Below are 22,288 nucleotides of genomic sequence, written 5' to 3'. Positions count from 1 at the left end.
CCCAGAGAAGATTTATTTCCAAATTTAATTTTTTTTGTGTGAGCAGCCATTGTTGACCGGGCTACAGGGGCCGTCCATAAATGACGTCACGCACTTGGGGGGGGGGGTCAGACATTTGTGACGATGTGTGACGAGGAGGGGAGGGGTTAGAAATGTGACGTCACATCAAAATGCGCAACTTTAAATAAATATAGACAACACGTTCTACTTAATTAAAGACTTTTTAAGAAATGTTTTCTCCTACAACATCAGAGTGCAGCGCCACATTAAATACGCACTACAATGACAATAGTTTAAAGCGGTTTGAAGCATATTTTATTTTGGGGGGGGGGGGCAGAGCTTTGTGACGTCATATTTGAGGGGGGGGGGGTCTGACTTTTTGTGACGCCGTGTGACGAGGGGGGGGGGGTCAAAAATCGTCAAAAATCGCGTGACGTCATTTATGGACGGCCCCACACTTGAGAAACCCAGTCTGACACACCTGGCCGCTGACACCTGGAGTCGATCCCAGGTTGTCAGTGGTGCTCAGCTCTCCTGACCCCTGAGCCACCGTGCCACCACCCCCCATATCCCGATTTTTGACGCGAATCCCAAGGGGGCAGAGGGCACTTTCACTCTACAGGTTGGTCCAGATGTCTTATGACACCCCCCCCCCCGCCCCCAATTAATTGATTCATAAAAAACTTAACTTATTTCATTTCTGTTTTCACACCCATTGGGGCATACAACAAATATTAACTTCAAGAGAATTACATCTGGACCACCCCGAGTACGATCAGGTGAACCTGAAAAGCCACGTGAAATCACGGCGAGACGACGCGACACACGCTGAACGCCGCTGTGCTGTCCACTCCAGCATTTGACGGGAGATCGATGATGGGATGAGCACAAACATTTCACGAACACTGGAGGCACATTTTTTAAACGTTCTTCGTGTGATGCCAGTAAACCGTGTAAACAATGAGCAGCAGCAGCATGAAACAGCGAGCGGGGAATAACGCCGTGGCAACGCGGACACACAAGACGGAGGGTTTTTTTTCCTAGGTCAATGTCAAAGACAACGCGCGGATAATTATGCGAGCACGTGCGTTTTGGATGTTTTTTGTGCCACAAGTACGTGTGCTGAATGCAGTGGTCGATGCCTCGCCAGAGGGAGCTAGTTGGTGCTTGAGCATCTTAACCGACTCCTGTTTTATGGCAAGAAAGGGGGGGGGGGGACCTATTATTATTATTTTTTAAAGGTCCCATCGATATAAGACTTCAGAATCAGAATATGTATTCATACTGGAGGAATCCGATGAGCCATGAAGCTATTTTTCAAATCATTCGGGGCGGGTAAGAACGGTACAACAACAAACAGCACACAAACACGATCGGAGTGCAAAGTCCAAGAAAGTCAAACAAATCACCCCAAACTCACACAAATAGAACGAAACCGTCCCCATCCTCGCAGTCAAAGCCCACTGAGGTATTCACTCACTTTCCAAAGGCGACCTGGCCACAAATAATAGCTCGACAAAGTGGCCCATCATTTGAACATTTAGAGCAGCAAAGTAATCGAAATCATCTAAACGTTTCTAAATGTGGTGGTGGTGGTGATGGGGGGGGGGACCCGCGGACGTGGTGGGTTGGGTGTCTCTGCTGCACGTGCATGCGCGCGATGCCAACCCGAGTGCGCGTGCCGCCCTCGCATTCCCACGAGGTGGAGAGTTGGTGCCGGGCGACGCCGGTTACGTAAAAGGGTGGGGGTGGGGTCAGTGTCGCGGGCGGTTACTCATTTACATTTGGCAAGTGCGCGCATGCCGGTGTGGTGGCGTGTCTGTGTGTGTGTCTGTGTGTGTGTGTCTGTGTGTGTGTGTCTGTGTGTGTGTCTGTGTGTATGTCTGTGTGTGTGGGGGGGGGAGCGGTGGTGTAGCGATTAGCGCGCTGCGCTGCGAACCTGGCGACCCGAGTTCGATTCCCGATCACGGCCAACACCCAGTGACGATTATCTGAACCGATCCTGGGGCCTCTCCAAGGACGACTCAGCCTCAATTGAGTACCAGGTGCGATGTGTAAAAGCATTGTCATTTAGGGAGACAAAGGCGGTCGGGCGTGGTGCTGGCCACCCACCACCTCGTGTACCGCTCCGGCCTTCATAGGTGCTACTCGCTAACAACACTTGCCCCAACAGTCTGCTCAAGGCTATACGGGGGATCTTTGTCTTGTGTGTGTGGTGTGCGCAAGGATTTTTTTTTTCAAATTTAAAAATCGGGCGCGGCAGATGTCAGCGGTGAGCGCGCTGCGCGATGGAACCCGCCAACAGAGTTCGATTGCCGCTCACGGCCAACAACACCGGTGGCGATGATCTAATCCGGTCCTGGGGCCTCCCCTAGGTCGACTCAGCCTCAATTGAGTACCAGGTGCGATGTGTAAAAGCATTGTCATTTAGGGAGACAGAGGCGGCCGGGCGTGGTGCTGGCCACCCACCCCTTCGTGTGCCGTGCCCGCCTTCATAGGTGCTCGCTAACAGCACTTGCCACAACAGGCCATACGTGGGGGAGATCTTTGTCTTTGCGCAGGCTTCTTTCAAATTCAAAAGTGGCATTTATTTAACCCATGGCCATCATGACCCTGAGCTCAGCTCCCTCCCCCCCAGCCCAGCTCTGATTGGCTGTGGGGCTGGGGAAGGTGGGGGGGTCCCTACCCGGGTTGCCATTGGGCGATTCAAACGAGGCCGCCACCGACGCCACCACCACCGCCACCACTCATCCCGAATGGCGCCCTCCACCCAATTGTCCCACTGGTGCCCCCCCCACCGCCCCAACCTTCCCAAAGCTCCATACACTGCTGGCTGCCCAGCATCCTCGGGAGAAGCAATAAAATAATAATAATATTAAATGTAATAATGTTAATTATATTCAGAGAGGGCGGCTCTTCATCAAGGATCTCCAGGCGCCGGAGAGGAACACAGCAATTCATTCTAGATTTGAAGCTTTCGTGACTGCAATGATTCATATTCTCAGGTTTTTTCGGTAAAGTCACGTAGGTAAAAACATTACAATTAATGAAAGTAAAATAAAACAAAACAAAAATAAAAATCACGACGTTTCGGAGGCAACACAAGTCTCCGTCATCAGGTGGGACCGTCACAGCCGAATTAGCTGCATCAAGTGAACCTGATGACGGAGACTTGTGTTGCCTCCGAAACGTCGTGAATTTTATTTTTGTTTTGTTTTATTTTACTTTCATTAATTTTAATGTTTTTACCTACGTGACTTTACCGAAAAAACCTGAGAATAGGAACACAGCAGCCAGGTAAACATAATATTATAAATACATTTTAAGAATCAGTAGCTCCCACTGCCTCTGGCGTGCAGAACAACAAACTCCTGTTCGCGTTCTCGACCACAACACGTTTGAGAATCAACAGAGTTTTGTTACATTTTTTATACTGGAGGAGAAATCCGATGAGCTATGAAACTCTTTAAAAAATAAAAAAACACAGATGTCCAGTAGGGGCGGGGTGTCAGAAAGTTACCACCATACAAAGAAAGCCCGATAGAAGTGCAAAGTATATGTTAGGTAAGCGAGTCGCTAAAAATAAATACAAAGTGCTGTACATCAATTCCTGCCGATTTGTCAACAATGCCAGCTTGGGCAAGGCAGCAAAACAACAACAACAGCAGCAGCATCAGCAGTGCCAGAGCACAGCAAGACGACGCACAATAACAGCGCACATTTAAACTGCAACCATCGACACACGGGTGACGATCAAAGTTGCAAAGAACACTGGCGAATGTGGTTTGTTTGAAGGAGATTCATTCCGCTGGGAAGAGGCAATCGTCGATTTGGAGTGGTGCGTACAAGGTTTCACTTCTGTCAAAGACAAAGATCCCCCGTGTAGCCTTCGGCAGGCGGTTGGGGCAAGTGGTGCTGTGAGCGCCTAGCAGCACCTATGGAAAAGGCTGGAGCACGGAACACTTTCGGTAAAGTCACGTAGCTCTATTTTATTTTATACCTACGTCACTTTACCGAAAGAACCACAGAGGATGGATTCCTACAGTCACGAAAGCTTCAAATCGAGACTAAAAACATTTTAAACTGTAATTGTTTTTAACTTTACCAGGTCAGATCCCACTGATTCACGTTGCTCTCTTTCAGAAGCGACCTGGCCACAAATGACCGCGTGACGAAGTGGCTCGTCATCATCATCATCATGTGGACACCTAAAGCAGCCAAGTGCTCTAAACTCGTGATGTCGATTCTAAGTGTGGAGGGAAACACCGGAGAACCCGGAGAAGAATCCACGCGACCACGGGCAGAGAGAGAGACACCGCAAACTACAAATATACAGCAGCAGCAGGGGTCGTCAGGGTCGGGGTCGAACCCACGACCTCATGTAGACCAGGCGAGGTAGTCAACATCTCATAGCCACTGCACGAGGGGGGGGGCACCGCCCCCACCTCCCCCCGCGTCGTCCTCCCCGTTCCGCGCTGCCGTCGTCTTGAGAGCCGCGCGAGGAGTCCGGGGGGGGGGGGGGAGTGGGGGGGTACCACGCGGGGGGGGGGGGGGGCACCCCGCGGGGGGGGGGGGGGAGTGGGGGCACCACGCGGGGGGGGGGGGGGCACCGCCAGCCGCCTTCAATCCGCGCCGCGAGCGCTGCGTTACGCAACGTCAAAGTCGACTGCACCCACACAACGCGTGCTGCGTGTGTGTGTGCGGCTCCAGTTTAACAGCAGAGGTCTCACTCCGAATCAGTCGAGCGGCAATATCTTTTCATCGGTTGCGTAACGCTGTGTGGAAGCTACCTGGTCTGTCGCTCCGCACGAAGCTTCAGGTCTTCTCGGCCACGGTCATTCCCTCCCTTCTCTACGCTTGCGAAACGTGGACCCCCCTAATGGAGCATCTTCGCCGGTTGGAAACATTTAGGCTGGTCTGCCTACGATCCATCCTGGGTTTAACCAGGCAGGATTCTGTGAGGAGCTCACAAATCCTTGAAAGATCTGGGAAAAGTCCCATCGGTGAGCTCCTCCGGCAGGCAAGGCTGCGTTAGCTGGGTCATGTAGCCCGCATGCCCAACCACTCCTAAACAGCTTTTGTTCGGCCGGATCGAAGGGGCTAAACGGGCGCGGCATGGGCTAGAGAAGAGATGGAGTGATGTGGTACAGGAGGACGTGGAGCTGAGTGGACTTGCCGATGACTGGTACCAGCGGTGTCAAGATCGGCCTCTGTGGAGGAGGCTCGTGAAGGACGCTACTGGGCAGTTGGAGGCAGTCGCCCTCCAACAACAACGGAGGGAGGAGGAGCGACGCTCACAACAACGAGCAGAGCACCGGGTGGCTAAAGCACAGCAAGTTGGTACAGTAGGGGGCACAGTAGGGGGCATAGGTGGTGCATCGGCAAGTCATCTCGGTCATCTCAGTCAGTCGACCCGTGGCACCTGCTGGGTCTGCCCCGTGACCTCCTGCCAGCGGGCGTTCGACACTTCACGTGGCCTCAACATGCACATAGCCTGGCACAAGCGCCGCGGTGACGTCACCGCCACTTAGTGGCGAATGGCGGCTGCCGTTGTCGTTGCAACGACTCTGCGACGACCTCGTGACCTTGTACGACTTGCGACCGCGTGTTCGTAACAGGGCCTGTTGAGACGAGGGAGGTTCACGTGACGCCGGAGGTCGGGCACGGTGAGCGCGCCGTCCCAGCGAACGCCGCGCTCGGCGGAAGAAAAGGCTTCTCCCCTCCCTGGCAATACCACGGGAGGTGCACAGACGCTCAAACGCCACATAGACAGCGGTAATGGGGTATCGAGCCTGCGTGGACCGCCGTGCTTGCGGTGAGACATGCAAACGAAAGAGTGCTTTGAAAAATGTCATTTAAACTGCCCGGCCCACGCCAGGGACGGCGTCTGTCGTCGCTTCGCCTCGCCAGTGCCGGAGAGCGGACGGCACCAACACGCTTTGGCGTCGGCGGCGTCCTCGCGCCGTTTGTTCCGCCTGGCACAAAAAGGCACCCGGAGATACCGCGACGAGCAAACTGGCAGGGAACGGTGACGAATGCCCCAAGCGTCACAGCGACCCCGCGCCAGGGCGCGCAATTACGAATCCACAATTTCAAGTGGGCTACTATTGCTTCGATAAAACGTGCGTTGAAATCTAATGATGTCCCATAGTGCAAGAACAATCGCACTCGGAATTATAATTGCGAGTTACGGGAAAACTCTCCATGCGTTGCAACAGTCATAAACAAAAATCCTATAGTTAATGTTTATTAGGCCATCTGTGACTCTACGAGCCTCTGCGTGAATCGATAGTTCTCTATGCTAGTCTATAGGTCTCTATGTGAGTCCATGGGTCTCTCTGCGAGTGTTTGGGCCGGAGTCTGTCCTGGCCGGCAAAACCCGCGAAACATTACCGCACCCGACACACCACGTCCAGTAATACGTCTCGCTACGGCTGTGGCTGCTGGTCACGTGCCACCTGCTCCAGTCCACCGGCGACCTGGAAAATATTCGGTGACAAATGAAGCCCCGTGCAACAGACACGTTGCTTCCTGCGCCTCCAAATGAATGTTGTCCGCTGCCAAAGACAATGTAATGCATTACCTGCGCTCCCGGCGATGGGAGATTCGACCTTCAGTACTGTCATACGTTGGGGTTTATTATGAGGCGCTGCTAACCCGCGTGTGTGCGGAATACACTCAGGAAGCCTCCGAGCAATGCGGAGGCTCCAATGCCTGGCGAGAGAGCGCCGCGGATGGACAACCACGCACGTCACAGCGAGCCAGGCACTCACACCAGCGCCCACAGTGTGGTACGGAACTCCGCAACGTGACACAACCACCGTGAGTTGTATGCTGGAGGTCCTGGGTTCGATCCCGACTCTGATACCTGCTGTATATTTGGAGTTTGCGGTGTCGCTCTCTCTCTCCCCGTGGTCGTATAGAATTTTCTCCGGGTCCTCCGGTTTATCCCTCCAGATTTAGAATCAACGTCACGTGTTTAGAGTATCTGGCTGCTGCTATCAATGTCCACGTGATAAGCCACTTGGCTGAGCTGTCGTTTGTGGCCAGGTCGCTTCTGAAAAAGAGCTGCATAGCTCAGTGGGGCCTGACCTGGTCAAATATAAACTAGTTTAGTTTAGTTACGAGAGGTTATCTCGTAACGAGTCCGACCATGATGTCCCGTACGTGTCAATTCAAGTTGACGTGTTTTTTAATACGCGCAGACGCTCGTGACGGAGGCGCGTCACAGTGTGGCAATGTTCTATAAGGGCAAAAAAAAACTGGCATTTGGCACAAAACATATCCGGGGTTATCCTTCGAACTAAAAACTAGGCAACATCTAAAACTTTCAAATGTGGGCCCAAATCATCATGATGGCCCAAAAGACTGATTGTTTGCATCCCTAGGGAGGGCCCCGTGCTAAACACAAACACACAATCCCCATCTTCAGTGAACCAAGTCGCCCACTCTGCGACAGGTAACTAGTAACGTGTATCACATCTGCACGTGTGTATGTAGTGACGTAAAAAGATGCCTGAAAAGACTGTTGGGGCAAGTGCTAGCGAGTAGCAGCTACCAGAGCCGGGATGGTATACAAGGGGGCGGGTGGCCAGCACCACCATTGCCAAGAGCCGCTGCTGTGAGGATCAGGCATCATCATCAAAGACAAAGATCCCCCGTGTAGCCTTAACAGACTGTTGGGGCAAGTGCTGTTAGCGAGCACCTATGCAGGCCGGAATGGCACACGAGGGGGTGGGTGGCCAATACCACGCGCGACCGCCTTTGTCTCCCTAGTGGCAATGTTTACACATCGCACCAGGTACTCATTTGAGGCTGAGTCAACCTAGGGGAGGCCCGGGACCGGTTCAGATAATCGTCACCGGTGTTGGCCGTGAGCAGGAATCGAACTCGTGTCGCCGGGTTCATAGCGCAGTGCGCTAACCGCTACACTATCGCTCTATACACACATACACACATATACACACACAAACACACATACACACACATACACACACACACATACACACACACATACACACACACATACACACACACATACACAAACAGACGTTGGAGTGGCCCGTGGCAGCAAAGCCGCACGCTGCCCCTCTCGTGCTCTCGCGGGGGGCGGGGGGATGGGGGGGGGGCGGGGGGGATGGGGGGGGCGGGGGGATGTGGGGGTCGTCTCTGCGGCCAGCACGAGACAAACGTCAGCGTGAGCCACAGGGGCAGCATCAACTCCGACTCATGGCTGACCGCGCTCCGGTGGGATTTGAACTTCGGGGAAACCTCGCGAGGTTGCCTCGAGTCCTCGGGGCTGGAGCGGCGGTCGGCGCCCTGCAAACCCGTGACCCGAGTTTGACTCCCGGCCATGGCCAACATCAGTGGCAAGTGACGTCTTAAAATACCAGGGTCCAGGGTGCGTCTCCTGGTCCGGAGGATACCGTCAATTGAATTCAATGAAGGCTGAGCACCGACGAAGCGTTGACTTGGAGCGAACGAGAAGCGCTTTGACAGCGTTCAGCGAGCCGTGCGAGGGTTTCGGAGACAGCGACGGGGGGGGAGCCGAAAACGCCGTCGCGAGCGGTAAATCACCGATACGGCAACGGAGACGAACGGAGAGCCTCCAAACGCCTCGAGTGTTTTCCATTGAGAAGAGGCAAAAAAAAAAGGAACCCGCATTCAATCAATTCATGTCACGGTAAAATAGAACGACGGTGTTATGAATATCAATGTTTCTGTCGCACGAAATGGAGAGAACAGGCGCAAAGACGCCGCTGCGGTAACGGCCCGCGAGGGAACCCGTGTCGAAGCATCGCTACAGAGAGCCACCCCCCCTGGGGCCTGTCGGACTATATCGGGGGGGGGGGGGGGGTAACTCAATAATCATCAGTCACGAAAAGGGGTTCACAGGAGGCTAAGGAGGAGTAACTGGTGCCGTAAATAAGAGAACGTGGCGCGGTAAGTACCGCTGTACTTACTGTAGTACTTACTGTGGTACTGACTGTGGTACTTACCGTGGTACTTGCCGCAGTTCTTACCGCTGAGCCTCTACAACGCCACGGCTCCAGGCGTGAGCACGCGCGGTGTACAAGCCGGCCCGGCATCTTCATGCGACGCACGACACGAGCGGCGCGCACGACGCTCGACACGCGACGCCCGAGTGACGTGCTGGAATTGGCACGAGGTGGACGGGGTCGGTGGGTCGCGGCGAGCCTGCCCCGGGGTCACGAGAGGTCGCCGCTAGGCCCCACGTGACGGCCCGGGAGGCGGTGGGTTCAAGCGGCGGGTTCGTGGCATGTCGGCACAGATCGCGAGTACGTACGCACGTACGTACGTGTGTATGTGTGTGTATGTGTGTGTGTGTGTATGTGTGTGTATGTGTGTGTGTATGTGTGTGTATGTGTGTGTATGTGTGTGTATGTGTGTGTATGTGTGTATGTGTGTGTATGTGTGTGTATGTGTGTGTATGCGCGGGGAGCGGTGGTATAGCGGTTAGCGTGCCGCGCTACGAACCCGACCACCCGAGTTCGATTCCCGCTCACGGCCAACACCGGTGACGATTATCTGAACCGGTCCTGGGCCTCCCCTAGGTCGACTCAGCCTCAAATTAGTACCTGGTGCGGTGTGTAAACATCGCCATTTGGGAGACAAAGGCGGCCCGGTGTGGTGCTGGCCACCCACCCCCTCGTGTGCCGTTCTGGCCTTCATAGGTGCTCGCTAACAGCACTTGCCCCAACAGTTTGAGGCTACACGGGGGATCTTTGTATGTATGTTGTACGTGTGTACAGCTCTCCCGATGTGTTTTCGGATTGCTCCGCGTGCCATTCAACAACGACTAGTCTGACGTTTCACTCCCACGTGTTGGGAGGATTCTTCAGGAATGGAATGTACGCACCTTGAACTTCTTTCGCACCGTACGTAGCCAACCGCGCGAATCGGAGGTGCGGGGTACTAATCAGTGTCCCCTTGTGAGTCTCTCCACGCCGCCCCGCACTGCCGGGCGACACCGCCGGGCTCCGTACCTTGGTGCCGTAGATGGTGGTCTTCCTCACGCACAACTTCTCCGTGAACGCCACCATGGAGAAGCTGGCGGTGGTGCCGCCCTCAAACTCCATGGTCACCACCTGGGAGTGGGGGGGGCGTGGGCACGGTGCGGGGTGAGCGTGGAAAGGAAGAGGGGGCCGCCGCCGCCGCGTGGCCCCCCCGGAGGGTCACGGCGCTGAGCGTTTGATACCGGGGGGGGGAGTAGGGGGGGGGGGTGTTTCGGCCACCCGTGGTGAAACCGGCCTCTCAAGCGTGGCGTCAGCCCAGTCACCAACGAGTGCACCAAACAAACACGTGACACATTCTAAACTAAACTGAACAGTTTTTATTTTTTACCAGGTAAGGCCCCACTGAGCTATACAGCTCTTTTTTCAGAAGCAATCTGGCTGCCGCAAATGGTTGCTCAACGAAGTGGCTTATCACGTGCAAATTTATTGTAGCCAAATGCTCTAAACGCGTGTCATGTTCATTCCGAATGTAGAGGGAAAAACCGGAGGACCCGGAAAGAAATCCACGCGACCACGGGGAAGGGAGACACCACAAACTACAAATATCCAGCGGGCGTCAGGGTCGGAATCGAACCCACGACCTCCTGCATACCTGGGGGGGTAGTTAGCATCTACTAGCCACCGAGGTCTACCAGGCGAGGTAGTTAAGATCTTGCCCCCGTGTGCTCCGTTTGGCTAAACCCCAGCTCTGAGGATCAAAGTATCGGTTCGGCGTCGTGCGATGAACCCCGACCCCCTGCGCAGCGCCAGCAGAAAAGCGCCGCCCTCAACCGTGTGGCCCAGAGGTCACCCGAAGGGGTCACGGAGGCAGTTCCGCGACCTGCGCTTCCGCGGGCGGTGCTCTTGTGGGGATCTGAACGGATCGTTCGTCTCACGACACGACGCTGCTATGAACCGCCACCACCACCGCCGGAGCGCCGCTCGGTGACTGGACAGACGCGGTGGGGGGGGGGGGGAGTTCGCGAGGCAAAGAGCGCCACGTGTCCAGCACCGACATGAACACTCAGCCGCGCGGATGGCGATGCTGCCAAGAACCAAACGGCTCCGCGGCGAACGAACAAAGCAGAGCGTTGGCACTCCTCGGTGTGGACAGCAAATCGGGGATCACAAAGAGGACTCCTTAGGGACGTAGATCGGGGACCAGTTCGGGCATAGAGAGGCAGCCGCTAAAGGGCGCAGGGTTCTCTATCCAGGCCGTGCGTGCGAGGGGCGGGCGAGGGCCGCTAAAGAGGGGCGCTGCTACGCCCAAACTCCGAGCGCTGGAGGTGAACGTGACGTGAACGTGACGTGAACGTTACATAAATGTTACGTAACCGGCGCTCGCCGCCAAACCGGCACGCATGACGAGCGCCGGCCCGAGTCGCCCCCCGGCCGGCACGTAAATCCACGGGGGACTCCTCCCGTCGATATGACCGCAGCCGCCGCCCGCCTCCCGCCCCCCCCTCCTCCTCTACCCCCCCCCCCCACCGCCGTCTCTCGCAATGAAGGCGCCGAAATGGCATCGGTCAATAGCCGGCACGTCTGCCCGGCGTGCACGCCGGGCAGACGTGCCGGCTATTGACCGATGCCGCGTTCGCCAATCTCGTGTGAGCCGCGTGCCAGCGTAGGGGCACGGCGTCACATGCCCGACGCGCGTTGTAGGTGGAGGCGCGAAGGACGAGGCGTGGACACTCGCGCTAACTCTGGTTTGGACGGATTTAGCGCGAGGCACCCGCGGGCGCTCGCTCGCTCGCTCGCCCCGGACCTCGATAGAAGTGAACTCCAACGGCGTTGTCCAGTGAGCCAGTTAGTGACGGTGACGCGAAGGTCGATGTTGCGCCCACGTGTGCACAAATAGGTCACTGGACAAAGTTAAAGTGGAAACGGAATTAAAATTTGGGGGGCGGGAGGGGGGAGGGGATTAGATCGCGTGAATATAAATGCGTCGTTAAAACCCGCCACCACCCGACATGGGCAATTAGTAAGGTTAGTGTCACGTGACTAAAACGTGCCAATTAGTCACTAGTTCAGCACACCGGCGTGTGTACGTTCTGTTTACGTGACACTAACCTTACTATTTGGCCGTGTCGGGTGGTGTCGGGTTTAACGACACATTTACGCAATCTAACCCATTTGTCGCAAAAGCCTGCTAAGTGAGCGGATGTGCGCGAGATTAAGGACGCGCGACTGCGTGTGACGAGATCGGGTTTGCGAACACCTCTAGCACAGGACAGCTTAGCCCACGCACACTGGGTGCGGGCAGTTGATTGGTCAGGGCGGATACGTGACGGCGACGGTCGGATACGTGACGCCGCACTGACTGTTACTGGCCCTGTTCGGTGCGTCCGTGAGGCTGCTTGCCCCCCCCCTTCACTCCGCCGAGCCGAATCAGCCACTCTGGGCCAAACCGCCACAAGGCAACACTTGACACGCGGATGACTTTATGGCGACACCGACAGCATTACGTGCACACGGCGGTCGAGGCTGACGCCGGAGAGAGGCAGGCGAGGGTAGGGAACGCGCCCGTTGGGACGCCGGCCGCGGAGATGGAGCGATGAAATCGGCCGGTGTGCTGGTGGTGCCGGGTGGATTGTTGCATCACAAGACTGTAAGAGGTGGCGATGCTTGGGGGGGGGGGGGGGGACTTGCCTCGGGGGCTAATTACTACGCGTGTGTACACGTTAGTACACGTGTACCCACGCACGTGTGTTACGTGCCATTCACCCGTGTTGTAAACAGCAGTACTGGGAAGACAAAGGCGGCCTACGGGGCGTGGTGTTGGCCAGCCCGCACCCTCGCATGTCGCACCGGCCTTCATAGGTGCTACTCGCTAACAGCACTTGCCCCAACAGTCTGTTCAGGCTACACGGGGGGTGGGGGTGGGGGGGTCTTCGTCTGCGTGTGCGCGCCAGGCGCGGTGCCCACCTGATTGGTGGCGACGTCGTTGTCGCTCTCGTAGACGCAGCGTCCGTAGGGGCCCGAGCGCAGGGCGTCCCGCACCGCCCCCACGCTGGCCTCGCCGTCCGGGCAGACCACGTCCAGGGGCCACCCGACGCGGCCCTGCGGCACAGACGCCACCACCCACGCGGCTCCCGCTCAGCCGTCGCCTCCGTCCCGTCCCCCGGTCGCGGCGGTTCAAACAATTCGGCAGATTTCATAAATCGTCTCCCACCCCCCCCCTCCGCAAACCCAACCCAACGACGCCGGAAGTGGCACGAGCCGGCAATTGCAGAGCTGCACCTTTGCAGTTTAACACTCAGCAGCAGCAGCAGGAGGAGGCTTTCGCGACCAATATTATCCATCGTAAAGGGTTATTTTTGGGGGGGTTAGATCGCGTAAATATATAAATGTGTCGTTAAACCCGCCACCACCCATCACAGACAATTAGTGAGGTACGTCACGTAAACATAAAATGCCAATGCGTTACTAGTACAGCAACACCGGAGTGTTGGAGACTAAACCCACGACAACATTGACAAGTCGAGCACCGTGACGTTTCACTGGTGATTACAACAACGACCAGCTTCATCAGGCGATTTGCCAGAATAGTAAATAAGTCTTCTTGCTGTTTTTAGTCTTAAATAGAGGGGGTCAAGGTGATGTCATCACTGTGGGCATATCAGGTGCGAAGAGCAGAGGGGGGGGGCGTAATTAACGCAGTCATATACATGACAATGGATCATGTTCATCTGAGAACATGCGGGACCTATTATTATTATTGGTTGGGTGAGTCACACGCTTCGTCAACGCACAGCGGAATGGTTTTCCCTTTCACCGTGCGGCACGCGCTGCGAGCGAGAGCGGACGAGCTATCGGGCGTGCGGCCACACATCAAGTGAGGAACGCTCTCGCGAGGTCACGGGACAGACCCGAGGTGTCGCGGGTGAACTGACTGAGATCGCCGTGAAACAACAGGCCACGGCTGGTGACAACAAAGACGCCTCGCTGTAGCCTTGAACAGACTGTTGGCGCAAGTGCTGTTAGTCAGCACTGATCAAGGCCGGCACGGCACACGAGGGGGTGGGCGGCCAACACCACGCCCGCCCGCCTTTGTCTCCCCAGTGCTGGTGTTTACCACACACCACACCGGGTACTCACTTCAGGTTGAGTCGACCTAAAGCCAACAAAGACACGCGCATATTTACGATTCACAATTAGTTTTGTTTGCGTTTAACCGCTGCAATGCCTGATGACGCCGGATGTAATCGCCAGCGAAATCAAATTGTCCAAACTTTTCCCTGCTTTGCAACATTCCTCCGGTTCTGCTGAAAAAAACCCCAAATGAATTGTAGGTGTACAGAATTTGCCCACGTGACAGCTGGAATTGAATGGCTTTGTCGGTGATGGGAGGATTATAGTTAATAACTTTACGCTATGCCTGCACTACCTAACTCAAAAGAAAACCATTGTGAATTGTAAATATTGGCCGTGACAGCCCGCGTTTAAAATTAACAAATACTCGCTTATCTGTCTCCGTGCAGAGCAGCTCTTGAAAGGCAAAATCTACCGGACATCTGTGAACTACTGGACATCTGTGAAAAAGAGCTCTCATTGGATTACTCCGGTATTAATAACATATTCTGATTCTGAAACGAAACGCTGCCATCTTCTTACAGTATCTGTTATTTGTTTGTAGACCGCGGTTCAAAAAAGTTAACTTCACCTCCACGCCCCCACAGTGGCCGGGGCGTGCGGGAGAGGCAGGGGAGACGGAGTGAGACCCGGGCTCGTAAGCTGGGCCGCCACTCCACTGGGCCACTGGGCCTCTGAGCCTCCCGTGTCCTGCATCGGCCCAGAAATTAAAAAGGCCTGATGCGAAGAGGACGATTGTTACCTTTAGATTATAATACTGAATTAAACAAAAAAGTTTGAGGGACCGTGCCAACGGTATCCACCTCCTGCCCACTGGAAATCATCGTCACGTGAATATGCTTGGAAAAATTATCCAGAATGCAACACCTTCGCTGATCTCGTCCAGGAACATAAAACTTCACGCAAACTCCGGTCATCCTCGCAGCAGCAGCAGCAGCGGCGGCGGCTTCTGGATAACCGCCGAACAAAGATGGTCACCGCATAGCACGGCGCTTTCAGACGCGCTTCTGCGGCCGTCTGGAACACTCTTCCTTTCGATATTAGGAAGCCACTGGAGCTACGCACTTTTAAATCATCTACATTGACGAAGTAATTTCTACGGAACTGTTTTCGTGTTTAGTTTTTTGTCCTTCCCCCGCACCTCCGATTAGCACGGTTGGCTATGTACGGTGCCAAAGAAGTTCAACATATTTACGCACATATATAAAGGAATGTGGAATTTCCCTCACTGGCTCTACAGGGCTGTAGACATGACATGAGCGCCAGTGCCTCAATGCTCATTTGTGGAGGAAATCTCCTCTGGCTTTTGGATGCGTGGAACTCATCAGGTCATAGAACCTCAACTCACAACGGCTGCATGCCGGTTCTTATTCGGATTGGGAGGCATCTCAAGCCATCGTCCGTGCAAGGGCCGTGTACATTGAGTGCCCCTTTGTTGCAAAGTTATGACAATTTTCCAAATGTCACTACATGCCTCTGCCATTGTACTGTGGAATTTCCACCACTCATTTAAAACAGGGATGCTCTGTGACTTGACCGGCACGTATCTCTGTAAACAGCCGATCTATCGTACATGCATTTAAAGAACCCAACACCATTGTGTTACGTGTCAACGGGGTCCCAGAGGTATCCCCTGCAAGTCGAGGTGACCGGATCACAACGACTGAGAATGACGAATCCCTGTTCATGCATTGACGAGTTGTGCTTCATCATTATTGCTCTGGCTATAATTCAATGTCCAGTGCGGTGGATGTGGTGGTGGTGGTGATGGTGGTCCAGCAAAAACAACCCCCTACCTCCTCGTGGTGCCAGACGGCAACGCTGTGGTGGGCAGTGCCGTGGGGGGAGGGCCAATTTAGATTGGCCTTTCCCTTCATGGCGTTTGGAACCACCACAGTGGCCAAATGGGGGCTCTGGATGGGTGGGAGGGGCTGGTAACCCCTCCACCTTCAATTAACTACCACTAAACTACGATGCAAAAATGTATTAAGCTTGTACTGGAGGCCCCGGGAGGACAGGCGTCTTGGATATCTCCTGGCCAAACCCCATTTGTCGGAGCCAGAAGACTGAATCCTTAGCCTGGGGGCTCCTCCAGAAACAACAAAAAGCCACTTCGGATGGCCACGTGGAATGTCCGAATGCTCACTGTGGAGGAGAGGCTGCCACTACTCTGTCGGGAGCTGGATGGGTACTGCCTGGATCTCTGTGGCATTCAGGAGGTCTGGTGGACCGGCTCTGGCTCCTGCCACCATGAGGGGTGGAGAGTCCTCTACTCGGGGCAGGAGACTGCCAAACAACAGGGAGTGGGTCTTCTTCTGAACAAAATAATGAAGGGGGAGTGGGAGCGTGGCAGTGAGGTGTGGGAAGCTGTAAGCCCCAGGCTACTTTGGGCTCACCTTCCCATCAACCAGAGGCGAGGAGTGGTGGTCGTGGTTACTTATGCCCCCACCGAAGACGAACATCCGTGGAGGGATGCAGACAAGACCGATGAGTCAGATGCCTTATATGACCTCCTGTCACAGGTGCTGGCTAAAGTGGCCCCTCGGGATAGAGGCATCTTGTTGTGCGACTTCAATGCCCGAGTTGGTCATGATATTAGCACCTGGTCTGGAGTGATTGGAAGACATGGGCCAGATCAGCTCAATAACAACGGTAGGAGGCTGCAAGATGTTTGTGCAGCCCATGGGCTTGTAATTACCAACACGCTGTTCCGGCATCGGCGCACCCACACAACATCATGGATGCATGCCGGGTCCAAGCAAGAACATCTGCTGGACTACGTAGTGATGGAACAGCGGATGCGGGCCCATGTCCTTGACACCAGGACCTGGGTCATGTAGCCCGCATGCCCAGCCACCGCATGCCTAAACAGCTTTTGTTCGGCCGGATCGAAGAGCCTCAACGGGCGCGGCACGGGCTAGAGACGAGATGGAGTGATGTGGTACAGAAGGATGTGGAGCTGAGTGGACTTGCGGATGACTGGTACCAGCGGTGTCAAGATTGACCTCTGTAGAGGAAGCTCGTGAAGGACGCTACTGGGTAGTTTGCGGCAATTGCCCTCCAACAACAATGGAGGGGGGAGGAGCGACGCTCACAACAACTAGCGGAGCGCCGGGTGGATAAAGCACAGCAAGTTGGCAGAGTAGAGGGCACAGGTGGTGCATCAGCCAGTCATCTCGGTCAGTCGACCCGTGGCACCTGGGTCTGCCCCGTGACCTCCTGCCAGTGGGCGTTCAACACTTCACGTGGCCTCAAGGTGCACACAGCCTGGCACAAGCATCGTGGTGACGTCACCAACCACTTAGTGGCGAATGGCGGTTGTTGTTGGTGGTGGGGGGGGAATGAGACGAAACCGCCGAGGAATCATAGCAATCATCGGACGGCACGTGAGGAGCTATCGATGGAATCGACAATGGGTGGGGGGAGCAGGATGGGGGGGGGGCGTTTACGATAGAGCGCCGGGCACCACGGAGACGGCCGCTCCATCAGCAGCAGCAGTAGCTGCAGCATCACGCAGCAGTAGCATGCAGCTGCAGTAGCAACAAGCAACAGCAGCATAAGCAGTGGCACGCAGCAGCAACACGCAGCAGCAGCAACCATCAGCAGTAGCAACAAGCAACAGCAGCAGGAGCAGCAAGCAGCAGCAGCAGTAGTCGCATGCAGCAAGCAGTAGCAACAAGCAGCAGCAATAAGCAGCAGTAGCAGCAGCAGCAAGCAGCAGCAGTAGCAGCAAGCAGCAGCAAGCAGCAGCAGTAGCAGCAAGCAGCAGCAACAGCAAGCACAAACAGCAGCAGCAATAAGCAGCGGCAGTAGCAGCAAGCCGCAGCAAGCACAAACAGCAGCAGCGGGAGTAGCAGCGGCGGTAGCGACGGCTTCCCACAAAAGTGGCGGTGATCTATTCACCGCGGAGGGATGAATGAATGAGTCACTGGCACTGCTCCCCGCTGATGCCCACGGACTCTACTAACCCCCCCCCCCAGGGCTCCCGTGCGGAGCGCCGCCCAGACGGGTGACCTTCGCCGCCATCGTCGGAGGTCACGGGGAGGAGCGACGGCGTTCGAATTGCACCCCCAAGTGTCTCCCGCGAGTCGAGGCAACGGGCGACGCCATCCTCCGTCGGCTGTCCTAAGCCGGTGATGGAAATTCCACATTCCTGTGAAGGGATCGCCACCGCACCTCTGTCCACACCCAGCGGTGTCGATGGTGACACCGCAGCTGTAATCGTCGATGAGCAGGCTGCTTGTGATGGGGTAAAGCGTGGCTACTAACCACCTCTTCAAAGACGACACGGTGGTTATGAGATGTTAACTACCTCGCCTGGTGTACAGGAGGTCGTAGGTTCGATTTCCGACCCCGAGGACACCTGTGTTTTTGAAATGTGCGTGTCTCTCGTCCCGTGGTCGCGTGGATTTTTCTCCGGGTCCTCCGGTTCTTCCCTCCACATTTAGAATCAACATCACGCGTTTAGATTATTTAGCTGCTGTACATTTCCACGTGATAAGCCGCTTCGTCGAGTTATCATTTGTGGCCAGGTCGCTTCTGAAAAAGAGCTACATAGCTCAGTGGAGCCTTACCTGGTAGAATAAAAAAAACTGTTTAGTAGGTTATAGTTTAGTTCAGAGACATCTGTCCAGCGCGGAAGAGTAAACCAAATGCCACTCTCGATGAGGGAGCTCTCAGGAGCTTGCCCCGGCAGTGGCCAGAGTGGACAACTGCGGGGCTGCACCTCTACCGAGACCCAATGAAAGGGATTCCAGTTATCCCAAGAGCCGAGCACCGGTGAATTGCCAGGGAGTGCCACTCGTGGAAACCTGGGTTTATTACACATGTGCCACTTACTTACAGACGGGACACGCCGTGCACCCGCGCACGCCTACATGGGCGAGCGAGCGCGTGTGTGCGTGTGTGTGTGCACGTGTGTGTGTGTGCACGTGTGTGTGTGCGTGTGTGTCTGTGTGTGTGCGTGTGTGTGTGCGTGTGTGCGTGTGTGCGTGTGTGTGTGCGTGTGTGTGTGTGCGTGTGTGTGTGTGCGTGTGTGTGTGCACGTGTGTGTGTGTGCACGTGTGTGTGTGCGTGTGTGTCTGTGTGTGTGCGTGTGTGTGTGCGTGTGTGCGTGTGTGCGTGTGTGTGTGCGTGTGTGTGTGTGCACGTGTGTGTGTGCGTGTGTGTCTGTGTGTGTGCGTGTGTGTGTGCGTGTGTGCGTGTGTGCGTGCGTGTGTGCGTGTGTGTGTACGTGTGTGTGCGTGTGTGTGCGTGTATGCGCGTGGGGAGCGGTGGCGCAACGGTTAGCGCACCACGCTACGAACCCGGCGACCCGGGTTCGATTCCCGCTCACGGCCAACACCGGTGACGATTATCTTAACTGGTTCTGGGCCTCCCTTAGGTCAACTCAGCCTCAAACGAGTACCTGGTGAGGTGTGTAAACATCGCCACTGGGGAGACAAAGGCGGCCCGGCGTGGTGTTGGCCACCTACCCCCTCGTGTGCCGTGCCGGCCTTCATAGGTGCTCGCTAACAGCACTTGCCCCTACAGTCTGTTAAGGCTACACGGGGAGATCTTTGTCTTTGCGTGTGCGTGTGAGCTCACCCCCATGGCCATGGCCAGGTACTTGGTGGCCGAGTACGCGCAGCCGTCGCTCAGGGCGCAGTCGACGCAGCGGGACGACGCCCCTGGCGGCTGCACGCACGCGAGGGGGCGGCACGACACGGACTCAGAGCGGCCTTCACCCCCCCCCCCCACGTGCCCTCGCCCACACACAGGCACCGGCAATGCAGCGCGCCGCGCGGTTACACGAAACTCTGCATCGCTCTGCACGGTTCCACTCTGCTCTGCACTGTTCTGCACCGTTCCACACCAACCTGCAGCATTGCATTATGGGGTACGTTACTACAATCACAAAACTTATTTGCCAGCGCAACAGGGCAAGCACGGACGCTTTAGAAAGTTCCGTCTGCACGGTGTTTTTGCGCTCATGACCAATGCAGTCGTTAGTTTAATACACCTGGCTTTGCTTTGTGTTCATTCTGAATCGATGGTGCCATTTCACCTTCGTTTCCCGTCGTTTTCTGTCGTTCGGCACTGTGCACGACTGATGCCCTGCGTCACCCATCAGAGTTTGATGATTACAATCTCTAAAGTCACCCTGGCCGCCCGTGCGAGAGGACGAGAGATGAGAGAAGGGAAGAGAAGCAGAGGAAGAGCGTGGAAGAGAGGGCAGCAGGAGAAGCAGCGAGAACGACATCGCAGAGTCCAGAGGCCACGACTGCACCGGAGGAGCTGGGGAGCCGAGGGCACGGAGACGAATGGGGGAGGCCTGTGCCCAGCAGTGGACAGTCACAGACCGCCGACAACAACAGAATCAGAGACCCATAGACTCACATAGAGGCCCGTAGACTCACACAGAGACCAATAGACTCACACAGAGACCCATAGACTCACACAGAGACCCGCAGACTCACACAGAGACCCGTAGACTCACAGAGAGACCAATATACTCACACAGAGACCAATAGACTCTCACAGAGATCCGTAAACTCACACAGAGACCCATAGACTCACACAGAGACCCATAGACTCACACAGAGACTCATAGACTCACACAGAGACCCGTAGACTCACACAGAGACCCGTAGACTCACATAGAGACTCGTAGACTCTCACAGAGACTCATAGACTCACACAGATACCCATAGACTCACACAGAGACCCATAAACTCACACAGAGACCCATAGACTCTGCACAGAGACCCATAGACTCGCACAGAGACCCATAGACTCACACAGAGACCCATAGACTCACACAGAGACCCATAGACTCACACAGAGACCCATAGACTGACACCCGGCGAGGCCGGTACCTGGTGCTCCTTGGTGAAGTGGCAGAGGGCGCCGAACGACGACACCTTGAGGCACCTGGGGACACGGCACAAGCGGGGAGGGCGGAGAGAGCGTCAGCCGGGCCGCAGCCGCCACGGCACGGCACCGCCAGCGATGGGCCCTGGCCACTGATCCACTGCTGGATGACGTCGTCCCGGCGCCTCCGTCTGTGCATAGAACTCCGTGCGGCCTCGAGAAGACAAATGAACGACGAGCGGATATACGACAGGCGACGTTTCGATGCCGCGTCGTACTTCGTGGCGCATCACCCTCGCTGGAGAGCGCTTCACCTCGTGTTATTGTATAGACCGGCGCCTGTAAGAGGGGGGGGTTGGTCAGGGTCTGAGTTGCCGCACGGCCCACACGGCTGCTCTCTGTCCAGGTGGATCAAGTTTCTAGCGGTGTAAGCTGCGCCACTCAAGGTCGCAGCTGTACGAGACGTCGCACCAGAATCAGAATTCTTTATTAATCTTGGAGAAATCCGAAGAGCTGTGAAGCTCCCTTCTCAGATGTCCAGTAGCAGCGGCACGGGGGGGGGGGGGGGGGGTCAGAAAGTTACAACGGCAAAACGAAATGCGGAAAAACACGACCAGAGTGTGAAGTGTAGGAAAGGTAATCAAATTGCAAATTTTTATTTTAACGCAAAATAGATCAAAGAAATGAGTTCAAATTGCCAAGCTTGGCCAAGGCAGCCAAAACGACAGCAAGGACAGTCCCTGAGCACACCAAGCCGAACCCCACCGCCGCACAGCCCCCCCCCCCCCCCCCGTGAACACCGCGCACCGTCAGCAGGCTACCCCTGGGGGACATCCCCAAGGCAACCCCCCCACCCTGTTCTGGCCTCTTCCAAACCCTCGTCCTCCCAGAACCTTCTAGAACCTTCTAGAACCTTGTCTCGACCACTGCAATGGTAACCACAACCCCCGCCTGCTCCCCTCTGAATCCTCTGGTTGGATTGGCTAGAGGATTCATCGATCATGGACATATGTGTTGTGTTGTAAATGAGGCAGGTCTTCAGGTAAGGGCTTGCGCCGGTGTATTAACAAGGAAAGTGGTAAGTAAACACCAGGGGTAGGTGTCCTACACGCGGTCCTTCCCGTGGACCCGTGGCTCTCTCTACTGCTAGCCTGCTGGCTGTCTCTTCGCTTTCGTCACAGGGCCCCCCTTAAGTACCCCCAGGTTACATGACGTCATCGCACCTCACAGCGCGTATGACGTCACGTCCCCATACTACTCCTCTACGTATGTACCGTTACGCTGAACGTAGCCGACCGTGCTGATCGCAGGTGCGGTGATTACGACGA

At 55.6% G+C, this 22,288-nt stretch overlaps 1 protein-coding gene across 2 annotated transcripts in view; it reads right to left on the bottom strand.

The window, feature by feature from the left end:
• Window positions 1-22,288, bottom strand: part of LOC144728306 (putative oxidoreductase YteT) — a 250,754-nt gene that overhangs the window by 140,639 nt on the left and 87,827 nt on the right. The window contains exons 9-12 of one of the 2 annotated variants that reach the window (XM_078607641.1): window positions 20,966-21,020; window positions 19,695-19,784; window positions 12,942-13,076; window positions 10,008-10,109 (exon numbers count right to left, since the gene is read on the bottom strand). In XM_078607641.1, coding sequence (XP_078463767.1) covers window positions 10,008-10,109; window positions 12,942-13,076; window positions 19,695-19,784; window positions 20,966-21,020 — 382 coding nt within the window. The remainder of the gene's footprint in view (window positions 1-10,007; window positions 10,110-12,941; window positions 13,077-19,694; window positions 19,785-20,965; window positions 21,021-22,288) is intronic. The other variant, XM_078607642.1, reaches the window with a different exon arrangement.

Source organism: Lampetra planeri, chromosome 28 (genome assembly GCF_965212315.1).
Source record: "Lampetra planeri chromosome 28, kcLamPlan1.2.h2, whole genome shotgun sequence".
Lineage (NCBI taxonomy): Eukaryota > Metazoa > Chordata > Hyperoartia > Petromyzontiformes > Petromyzontidae > Lampetra > Lampetra planeri.
This window is presented reverse-complemented; position numbering and strand designations above follow the sequence as displayed.